Genomic DNA, 12,077 nt, shown 5'->3' with positions numbered 1-12,077 from the left:
GTAAGAAATGTTTGATTTGTATGACTAACAATGTTGGACACGGCATTTTAATATTCCCCCGCGTCCTATCCAAGGCCTGAAGGACCCTTTGAGCACTTAATGATGGACTTCATTGAGTTGACCCCTTGTGAGGGGAATAAGTATTGTTTGGTGATTGTTGACATGTTTTCTAAATGGATTTATGCTTTCCCTTGCAGGAGAGCCACAGCAGCTGTTGTGGCGAAAGCACTCGTGAGAGAGATCATACCCAGGTGGGGTCTGCTATCAAAAATATATTCCGACAATGGTTGACATTTGGTAAATGAGATTGTTCAATCCCTGTCAGAGGCTTTGCAGATTGATTTGAGAACTCATTGTAAGTCACTCTGGATAAGAGCGTCTGCTAAATGATGTTAATGTAAATGTAATTGTGCCTATCATCCCCAATCTGCGGGTGCGGTTGAAAGGGCGAACCAATCTCTGAAAACTAAATTAGTCAAATTGATTGGTGAAACAAGCCTGACATGGGTGAAAGTGCATCCATTGGCACTGATGAGTATGAGAGGCAGATCCCATACAGTCACTGGTCTCTCTCCACATGAGGTACTGACTGGCCGTCCCATGAGGATGACAAATGCGCCTTTTCCCCAGAACAGGTTGTCCCTGCAAGGAATGGAGAAAGACATGGTTAAGTATTGTATCACCTTTAACAGTGTTCTTAAGACTATTTTCCCCCGGGTGAAGGCTTCTTTGCCAAATCTAGCAGGTGGAGCTGAACACTGTTTGAACCCAGGTGATTTCGTGGTGGTGAAAGACTTCAGGAGAAAGAGTTGGAAGGACTCCGTTGGAGAGGCCCGTACCAAGTTCTTCTGACGACCCCCACTGCAGTGAAGGTTGCTGAGAGAGATACCTGGATCCACGTGTCGCACTGCAGACGAGTTCCTAATCCAGAAGACGATGGGCCCTTGTCAGTTCCAGTGGTGCAGTGTGGCCCTCCTCTGCATTATCTCAGGAGTGCTAATGAGAACGGTAGGTTGTCCCCTTGTGGGAAACCTGACAGAGGGTAGAAGGAGCCCTGAGCGAAAGGGGTCAATGCTGGTCCGGAGCAGTGACCCAGAAGCAGATGGTCATCGTCGAAAGAGAGCCCTGATGGGCCCTCATAACAATGAGGACAATTTGTTTAGTTTGCTTAATTGTGTTATTAACATGCTGTAAGGTGATCTGTGCCTCTCTGGCTGGTAAGATTTCAGCAGCTATCATGTTTTCTGCTCCTCCAGAGGATGGTGAACTTAATGAACTTCCAACTCTGGATGAGCTCCCATTTCCCGCTGTAGATACGGACAATGAGTAATGATTGAAGGTTGTTTTCTTTTAACAAGTTGAGGGTCTTAGCAGAATTGTTAAACAACAGGGTTTTATATTTTCACTAAGTTGATGTCCCAGGGACAGTTATAAAAACATAGGCCAATCCAACCCGATTGTGGTAAGAGATATGGAAACAATGGTTAACACTGAGAGATTTATTCACCTCTGAATCTACAGTTCTCTTGTGTCTGTGTGTGTATTTTTGATACTCACTCCCATTAATAGAAGTATAACCTTTATTATGATTATAGTATTACCATACTAATTGGATTGTACAACCCAGAATGAAGGGTTTGAAATGATGAAGTGTCTGGTTTTTATGTGTTGATTTCGCTTACTTTAATATAAATATTTTGATAGAACCTCCTTTGAGGGAAGCTAAAATCTAAATGATTACATTAAAATGTTATGATTATTATCACACAAGTGATAAGAGGATGGAATGTGATGGAAATTGTAATGTTGGTGCTTTCCTATTCTATACATTTCTATATTCTATTTAATGTTCTAATAACAAGTAAAGAAAAGTATTTAATAAGATTATTTCCTTCATTCAGATCTAGGATGTGTTATTTTAGTGTTCCCTTTATTTTTTTGAGCAGTGTACTTACATTTATTGTCTTTGGTAATATTATTGTCATTGATTAGCCCAGTCTGATATTGATATGCAAGCGACATACTGTAGTCCTGCACATCTAATGTGTTTCCTTGTATCTATCATCAGAATAAACACCAATCAACTGGGATCGCTAGCTGGACATTCCTTCTTTAAAAACACAATGCAAGAGAGTTACGAAGTAGGATCACATCTGTTACACCATGAACAGACTGGTCAGGTATCTCTCACTCACAGTGGCAGAGATTAGCCCGTCAGATTAGGTCTGGCTCAGCCCCTCACTGATCCATAAGATTACAAGAGAAACACAGGATTGTCTGTGTCTTCTTTGAGAGCATTAAGTGGTGTCTTCAATGTAGCTTCTCTAAAGCTTTGGTACTGTATGTGTTAACTTGTGACATGGCGTGATGATACGATGTCGGCTACAGTGCTAAACCTCGGTCACATAACCTTTAAGTCAAATATCCTTATACTGTATACACTAAACAGGTTCCACTTAACCAACAACACGCTTCCAATACAGGAATGATAATTAAAATGATGTTTTTCTCAGCCTATTAACATGTTTTTTTTTTTATGTATGTTTTTACTTGTATTTATTCAGGGGAGCCCAATTGAGACCAGGGTCTCATTCTCAATGGTGCCCTAAGAACAAACAATTCACAAATCAACAAGAGACAGCAGATACAGATTCACTACATTTCAACAACACAAATCAATTATTTCAATCAACCAAAACACCCGCAAATCTAGTGAATTCATTCCTCATCGGCGTTCTAAACTGCCCTATTGGCACCAGGGATTCAAGAAATAATGAGGATTGTAAATTATTCCAAACATGGGGGGCATTAAAATTAAAGGCTGATTTACCTAGGTCGTTAGAGACACAAGGGACCTCAAGAGTTAACCAACCCTGTGAGAGGGTTTAGTGCCTCATATTTTTATACTTTACAGAGAAGTGAGATATGTTGAAAGCTTGTGCAGCAGAGCTTTGTAAACAAAAAGGGAGAAATTAAGTGATCTACAGGAATTTAGAGAGGTCCAGCCGACCTTCTGATAAAGGATGCAGTATTAAACCTGTCGCCTGTGATAAAGTGAAACGTACTATGGTACAGTGCATCCAAGGGTTTTAGAGTAGTGGCTGCTGTATTCTGATAAATGGTGTCACCATAATCAGGAGCTGGCAGAAAGGTTGCCTGTACAACCCGCTTCCTGCTGTTTAGGAAGAGGCATCATTTATTTATATAAAAGAAGCCTACTTTAAATCTCAGCTTCTTAATTAGATCATCCATATGTTTTTTTGAATGTCACATTGTCAATCCAAAAGCCCAGATATTTATAGGCTGGAACCTGTTCGATGAGAGAACCATCCAATGCATAAATGTGTAAACCATCTGAAATATTTCTACGAGAATTAGAAAACACAATACATTTAGTTTTTCCCGCATTAAGTACCAAAGTATCAAAAGTATCAAAGTATTTGATACCATTAAGTATCAAAAAGGGCTTTCTGCAAGGCAAAAAAATCCAATTGCAGCTCTAACACAGACTGGTCAGCTGTAGGGGCAACAGTGTACATAACGGTGTCATCTGCATACAGATGAATGTTACAGGTTTTTGCAGATAGACCAATATTATTTATATAAATACTAAAGAGGACAGGTCCCAAAATCGACACCTGCGGGACACCTTTAGTAATATCGAGCTAACTTGACACCATCAGAAAGCACACATTGTGTCCTTTCTGACAGATAGCTCCCAAACAACTTGCAAGACGCCTGGCCGAGGACCATTTCAGACAACCTTTTAATGAGTAGGGGATGGTTGACAGTATCAAAGGCCTTGGATAGGTCTATAGATATGGCAGCACAGTGATTCCTATCCAATTGGGAGTTACAGTCTTGTCCCATCGCTACAACTCCCCTACGGACTCGGGAGAGGCGAAGGTCGAGAGCCACGCGTCCTCCGAAACTCGACCCTGCCAAGCCGCACTGCTTGCTTAACCCGGAAGCCAGCCACACCAATGTGTCGGAGGAAACACAGTCCAGCTGGCGACCGAAGTCAGCTTGCAGGCGCCCGGCCCACCACAAGGAGTCGCTAGAGCGCGATGGGACAAGAAATCCCGGCCGGCCAAACCCTCCCCTAACCCGGACGACGCTGGGCCAATTATGTGCCGCCTCATGGGTCTCCTGGTCACGGCCGGCTGTTACACAGCCTGGGATCGAACCCGGGTCTGTAGTGACGCCTCAAGCACTGCCTTAGACCGCTGCGCTACTCGGGAGGCCCTATGATCTAAGCAATTTAACACATAATTTAAGACAAGCGTAGCTGCTGAAACCATGCTATGTCCAGGTCTAAAACCAGACTGGTACACATTAAGAATATAATTTGAAGTGTACCTTTCTATGTACCCTTCTATGGGCTTTTTTAAATGGTGCATTTAATTCCCATTTTGTGTCTTGTTATTCTACTTCACATAAGAGGCCTCTAGGGCCAGTTTAGCTCTAAAAGCATCACCAATGAGCCTGCTCTACCCTGGGAGCCTAACGCCCCGTGGTAGCTCTCCATCCAACCCCATTCCCATGGTACACCTCCCTGTAGGGGCTCTGCGAGGGCTTTACAGACTGAATAAGAAAGCAGTGGCAACAACATGAACATTTGTTACAATCTTTTTGGGATAACATGCATGACATGCATGATGGCCTCTGTGCATTGTTAAATGTATTTCTTGAATGAATCTGTGTTGACAGCTCACAAGCTGAATGTTTTCACAGTCAGTTACAACAATATGTGTTTATGTAAATCATTATTGTCTACAAACAAAATAAGCCCTTTCAATTCAATGTTTACAATGTTGACAGATAGAAGCAAACGCTCAAGTCATTTAACATTGTGCAGTGGAATCATTGTAGGGCCTGGTGTCAGTGGGCAATCTGATCTGAAGCACAGAGCACAGGGTAACACTTTTTTGGATAGTCCATCTGTAGGTGCTCTACAGACCATCTACAGACTATCAGTAACATTTCAACTAACATATGGAAATGTCTGCTCTACCCAAAATTACAACCAAATAATTGCAGCATTACCGCAAAAATGGAAGGGGGAAAAAGTAAGGAACTTGTCTGTCGGCCCTGCATTAAAGAACATAATTGGTTAAAGAAAATTGTGATAAATAAAAAAGTATACCAGTTTCATTTAAGGACCAAAGGATTGACAGCCGTCCCATATAGATTGCAAAATAGTTGGGAAGAGATTTTTGAAGTACCGATTCCATGGCATAGTGTTTATGAACTGATACGCAAAACGACGCCAGATTCAAAACGTATAATTTTTCAATTAAAATTATTATACAAAATTCTTGCTACCAATAGAATGTTATTTATATGGGGGATACAATCTTCCAAGTGCTGCAGATTTTGCTGCGAAGAGACAGAATCATTAGATCATTTGTTTTGGTACTGTCCATTTGTAGCTTGTTTTTGGTCACAGGTCCAGGAATGGCTGAAGGATTGCTAAATGTACCTGGAGCTAACCCTGCAGATAGCACTACTGGGTGATCTGAAAAGTCATAGTCAATCGATCAATAATATAATAATACTTTTAGCAAAAAAAAAAAAAACAATTTACAATCTGTAAACCGGATGGACATCATTAAAATGATCGGAGAGGTTGAGGGTAGAGGAAGTTCAGGAGTAAAAACAAACAAAATAGAATTATTGTAAAATTGACTGTGTCCATACAATGTATATAGTATGTATAAGCTGGAAGTAGAGGCCTAAGCATTGTTGTTCACTAGTTTACTCCAATTAGGGAAGGGGTGGTGGGGTTGGAAAGTAATAAAGGGAAATATATTTTTTTAAAGGATATGTATATATATGTATGTATATGTATTTATATGTATGTATGTGTATATGTATGTGTATGTATGTATATGTATATATATACAGTGGGGGAAAAAAGTATTTAGTCAGCCACCAATTGTGCAAGTTCTCCCACTTAAAAAGATGAGAGAGGCCTGTAATTTTCATCATAGGTACACGTCAACTATGACAGACAAATTGAGAAAAAAAAATCCAGAAAATCACATTGTAGGATTTTTAATGAATTTATTTGCAAATTATGGTGGAAAATAAGTATTTGGTCACCTACAAACAAGCAAGATTTCTGGCTCTCACAGACCTGTAACTTCTTCTTTAAGAGGCTCCTCTGTCCTCCACTCGTTACCTGTATTAATGGCACCTGTTTGAACTTGTTATCAGTATAAAAGACACCTGTCCACAACCTCAAACAGTCACACTCCAAACTCCACTATGGCCAAGACCAAAGAGCTGTCAAAGGACACCAGAAACAAAATTGTAGACCTGCACCAGGCTGGGAAGACTGAATCTGCAATAGGTAAGCAGCTTGGTTTGAAGAAATCAACTGTGGGAGCAATTATTAGGAAATGGAAGACATACAAGACCACTGATAATCTCCCTCGATCTGGGGCTCCACGCAAGATCTCACCCCGTGGGGTCAAAATGATCACAAGAATGGTGAGCAACAATCCCAGAACCACACGGGGGGACCTAGTGAATGACCTGCAGAGAGCTGGGACCAAAGTAACAAAGCCTACCATCAGTAACACACTACGCCGCCAGGGACTCAAATCCTGCAGTGCAAGACGTGTCCCCCTGCTTAAGCCAGTACATGTCCAGGCCCGTCTGAAGTTTGCTAGAGTGCATTTGGATGATCCAGAAGAGGATTGGGAGAATGTCATATGGTCAGATGAAACCAAAATAGAACTTTTTTGGTAAAAACTCAACTCGTCGTGTTTGGAGGACAAAGAATGCTGAGTTGCATCCAAAGAACACCATACCTACTGTGAAGCATGGGGGTGGAAACATCATGCTTTGGGGCTGTTTTTCTGCAAAGGGACCAGGACGACTGATCCGTGTAAAGGAAAGAATGAATGGGGCCATGTATCGTGAGATTTTGAGTGAAAACCTCCTTCCATCAGCAAGGGCATTGAAGATGAAACGTGGCTGGGTCTTTCAGCATGACAATGATCCCAAACACACCGCCCGGGCAACGAAGGAGTGGCTTCGTAAGAAGCATTTCAAGGTCCTGGAGTGGCCTAGCCAGTCTCCAGATCTCAACCCCATAGAAAATCTTTGGAGGGAGTTGAAAGTCTGTGTTGCCCAGCGACAGCCCCAAAACATCACTGCTCTAGAGGAGATCTGCATGGAGGAATGGGCCAAAATACCAGCAACAGTGTGTGAAAACCTTGTGAAGACTTACAGAAAACGTTTGACCTGTGTCATTGCCAACAAAGGGTATATAACAAAGTATTGAGAAACTTTTGTTATTGACCAAATACTTATTTTCCACCATAATTTGCAAATAAATTCATTAAAAATCCTACAATGTGATTTTCTGGATTTTCTTTTCTCATTTGTCTGTCATAGTTGACGTGTACCTATGATGAAAATTACAGGCCTCTCTCATCTTTTTTAAGTGGGAGAACTTGCACAATTGGTGGCTGACTAAATACTTTTTTCCCCCACTGTATATATATATATATATATATATATATATATATATATATAAAAAGAAAAAAAACATATGGGGGATTGGAAGTGATGCAGACAATTACATTGATGGAAGTTACAATCTATCTGCAATATTAAAGCTGATCTATCCCCCAAAAAATATATAAAAAACATTAAATAAAATACAAACAATTCAACTACCCTAACCCTATTCCTAACCCTAACCTTAATCCCTTATCTTAACCCTAAACGTAACCTTAACCCTAGCACTAACCTTAACCCTTACCCTAACCCTAACCTTAATCGTAACATTACAAGCATTTGCTTATGAACTGATAGTGGACTATCCGGACTATCAAATAAATTGAGACTGAGCACAGAGGCACAACAAGTCGTCTGTCTTGGCTACATCTAAACTGCTTAAAAGCAGAGGTTAGGTCACTTCAGAAAATAGACAAAGCAGGCAGATGATATGGCCTAAAGGTTTAGGAACATGCAGCCAGTCAGTAATAAAGAAAGGAATGCCAACACTTTGCCCACTGACACCAGAACAAAACACCTGATGTGTGGTAGTCTGAAAGTAGAGGTGTGAGAAGTCAGATTAAATGCATTAGTTGCCTTTTTTCTTTTTACATAAATGCTTCAAATATTTCAGAATGTACCTCCTCACACAATGCAACAAATTGATATTCTTACTACTATGTGTTAGACACACCTAAATAGTAATAATTTCTCAAGTATCTGAAGTGTGTATGAGACTAGGGCCAGATGGTGACTGACTGCATGTATTGACTCACTCAAGGCCTGCATTCATTGTTTTCCAAAAAATAACCTGTAGGTAAAATACCACCCCCACCCCCCACCCCCACCCTCACCCATGTACACACACACACACACACACACACACACACACACACACACAAACAACATCAACAAAACAACAACAACATTTCTGCACCTCTGGAATGCAGAGATTTAACCCTTTTCATCCTTGAAGGTCTCTGTTGTAACCCTTGCTTACCTTTTAGAAAGAATACGTGCCTTACGTTCCTCTTCTTTATTTTCTCTCCTCCTTCTATCCCTCTCTTTCTCTCTCTCTCTCTCTCTCTCTCTCTCTCTCTCTCTCTCTCTGTGTGACAGAGTCCAGTTGTCCCCCAAGATCCCAGGATTATGCCCTGTTAGTCCAGAATGTTGGAAAGGAAAAGGAAAGTGGTTCTCCTTCCCTCACATCTACAGGTGACCCCCCTCTTGCCACGCACCGTCCACAGAGCCCTCCCTCCCTTCTCTCCAGTCTCTTCCTCCGTCCCTCTATCCTGGCCGTGAACAAGATGGAGCAAACCTTGAGATAATCCTCTCTTTCATCTGATTACAAATGAGAGGCTGCACTTGCAAATCTTCAAATCGCTTCCCAGGAGAGAGGGGTAGTGTGTGTGTGTGTGTGTGCGTGTGTCTATATGTGTGTGTGACGGTGTTAGAGATGGGTGGTGGGGGTGGTTGTTTGGCTCTGTGTGTGGTGGAGAGGGGGATGGCAGATAGGACTAGGGGATTGGATGAAGAGAGGGGAGGGGGAATGATAATGAGGAGATGCTCAGTCAGGCAGACAGTGTCATTGCCACTCCATCCACCTAGGAGAAAGAGAGAGAGAGAGAGGAAAATGCATGAATGAATGCTCTGGCAAAAATAGAAGGTTTAATGGCGGAAAACAAAAACGCCCCCTCACACAGACGTTCTGTTTCTCTTGCATCCTCCTCCTCTCTCTCTCTCTCTCTCTCTCTCTCTCTCTCTCTCTCTCTCTCTCTCTCTCTCTCTCTCTCTCTCTCTCTCTCTCTCTCTCTCTCTCTCTCTCATCCTCCTCCCCACACCCACACATGCACCCACACACACACACACACACACACATTATTTTGACTCCTACCTCACCTACTCCCTTACACACTCCACATCATTCTCGACCACTCTCCATCACTCTGTCCCTGTTGCTATGGAAACTGCAATACTCAATGGGACCCTGATGAATGTTCATTTTCTAAGTTGCTGGGAGGCGACAGACAGTGAAAACATGTCCGCCTGGAATTGACAGTGCTCATGGTTGTCAAGTTACAAGAGAACAATGTGATTTTAAGTCTATTTCTTCTGCATGGATGTCACATGCCATGGTATGTCTGTCCTTGCATGACAACGAATTAAAAAGCATGAATGTAATTTGCTTGAGATGTCATATTAAGATGAGAAGTAATGGGAGTATTGTAGTACTATGTGTTAGAATGGATTAGATAGCTATGACACTATAAAACAGTATTTATTGTAGTTCATAAGGTTTCCCTTAAGCACAGATCTAGGATCAGCTTACCCTTCCCAAATCGTAACCTTAACCATTGGGAATGCAAAACTGACCGTAGATTAGTATCCAGGGGCAACCAACATACTCTATCCTGCTTTGATAACATGAGAGTCAGACACTCCTGGACAGCATTCATATGCAACAGTGTGAGTGGGAGTCCATTGGCTGTGCGAGAGGAGGGTAAAGATCAGGGGATGGGGACCTTTAGTAAAGGACCTATCCTCACCACGGTAACTGGTGAAAAATACAGGCAGAGAGGGTGTTTGAGTGGAAGACAGAAAATGTGTGATCAAACAAAAGGCAGTCTTGACAAAGCCTGTAAGACATATAACATTTCCTTGTTTGGGATATTGTAATTGTACATCTGTGGAAGGTCAAATGAAATAATTATATTTATCTAGCAGAGGGAACATAAGTAACCTTTGATCTTCTAATTAGCTGTGCTTAGTGCATGCTGCTGAGATTAAAATATTGTTGTTTATAGTCCAGGGGATATGTGTGGAATTGTAGGTGATATGTTCACTTTTTCATAAAAGCATGAACATTTTCAGAAAGGGAGCCATTGCAAAAATGCCTCCTGGCGGCCGTGGCGACCATTTTTCTATTCTGCCATAGCCGGACAATGTATTTTCCTTCATATCTGCTGAACCAAACATGATAACACAGAAAAGGTGATGTGTACACCTACAGTCGTGGTCAAAAGTTTTGAGAATGACACAGGTATTTGTCTTCACAAAGTTCGCTGCTTCAGTGTTATGAGATATTTTTGTCAGATGTTACTATGGTATACTGAAGTATAATTACAAGCATTCCATAAGTGTTAAAGGCTTTTATTGATAATTACATTAAGTTTATGCAAAGAGTCAATATTTGCAGTGTTGACCCTTCTTTTTCAAGACCTCTGCAATCCACCCTGGCATGCTGTCAATTAACTTCTGGGCCACATCCTGACTGATGGCAGCCCATTCTTGCATAATCAATGCTTGGAGTTCGTCAGAATTTGTGGGTTTTTGTTTGTCCACCCGCCTCTTGAGGATCGACCACAAGTTCTCAATGGGATTAAGGTCTGGGGAGTTTCCTGGCCATGGACCCATAATGTCGATGTTTTGTTCCCCGAGCCACTTAGTTATCACTTTTGCCTTATGGCAAGGTGCTCCATCATGCTGGAAAAGGCATTGGTCGTCACCAAACTGTTCTTGGATGGTTGGGAGAAGTTGCTCTCTGAGGATGTGTTGGTACCATTCTTTATTCATGGCTGTGTTCTTAGGCAAAATTGTGAGTGAACCCACTCCCTTGGCTGAGAAGCAACCCCACCCATGAATGGTTTCAGGATGCTTTACTGTTGGCATGACACAGGACTGATGGAATTGCTCACCTTGTCTTCTCCGGACAAGGTGTTTTCCGGATGCCCCAAACAATCTGAAAGGGGATTCATCAGAGAAAATGACTTTACCCCAGTCCTCAGCAGTCCAATCCCTGTACCTTTTGCAGAATATCAGTCTGTCCTTGATGTTTTTCCTGGAGAGAAGTGGCTTCTTTGCTACCCTTCTTGACACCAGGCCATCCTCCAAAAGTCTTTGCCTCACTGTGCATGCAGATGCACTCACACCTGCCTGCTGCCATTCCTGAGCAAGCTCTGCACTGGTGGTGCCCTGATCCCGCAGCTGAATCAACTTTAGGAGACAGTCCTGGCGCTTGCTGGACTTTCTTGGGCGCCCTGACGCCTTCTTCACAACAATTGAACCTCTCTCCTTGAAGTTCTTGATGATCCGATAAATGTTTGATTTCAGTGCAATCTTATTAGCAGCAACATCCTTGCCTGTGAAGCCCTTTTTGTGCAAAGCAATGATGACGGCACGTGTTTCTTTGCAGGTAACCATGGTTAACAGAGGAAGAACAATGATTTCAAGCACCACCCTCCTTTTAAAGCTTACAGTCTGTTATTCTAACTCAATCAGCATGACAGAGTGATCTCCAGCCTTGTCCTCGTCAACACTCCCACCTGTGTTAATGAGAGAATCACTGACATGATGGCAGCTGGTCCTTTTATGGCAGGGCTGAAATGCAGTGGAAATGTTTTTTTGGGATTAAGTTAATTTTCATGGCAAAGAGGGACTTTGCAATTAATTGCAATTCATCTGATCACGCTTCATGACATTCTGGAGTATATGCAAATTACTAGCAGTCAATATAACATCAATCAAGCTCATTTCGCATCACATCAAAATCAATGAATACAAATGTT

The 12,077-nt window shown here is 41.9% G+C and overlaps 1 protein-coding gene across 2 annotated transcripts in view; it reads right to left on the bottom strand.

Moving 5' to 3' along the window:
• The window catches only part of LOC121553522, a 39,703-nt gene that overhangs the window by 14,084 nt on the left and 13,542 nt on the right, over positions 1-12,077 (bottom strand). Inside the window, exon 2 of one of the 2 annotated variants that reach the window (XM_041866700.2) lies at positions 8,513-9,116. Coding sequence is in view for 1 of the 2 variants with exons in the window: in XM_041866699.1 (XP_041722633.1) it covers positions 504-665 (162 nt within the window). In the remaining variant the exon portion in view is untranslated. Of the gene's footprint in view, positions 1-503; positions 2,084-8,512; positions 9,117-12,077 lie in introns of those variants that run through there. The other variant, XM_041866699.1, reaches the window with a different exon arrangement.

This window comes from Coregonus clupeaformis, chromosome 37 (assembly GCF_020615455.1).
Source record: "Coregonus clupeaformis isolate EN_2021a chromosome 37, ASM2061545v1, whole genome shotgun sequence".
Taxonomy (NCBI): Eukaryota; Metazoa; Chordata; class Actinopteri; order Salmoniformes; family Salmonidae; genus Coregonus; species Coregonus clupeaformis.
Note: the sequence above shows the minus strand (reverse complement) of the source record. Positions and strands in the feature narration are given on the sequence as shown.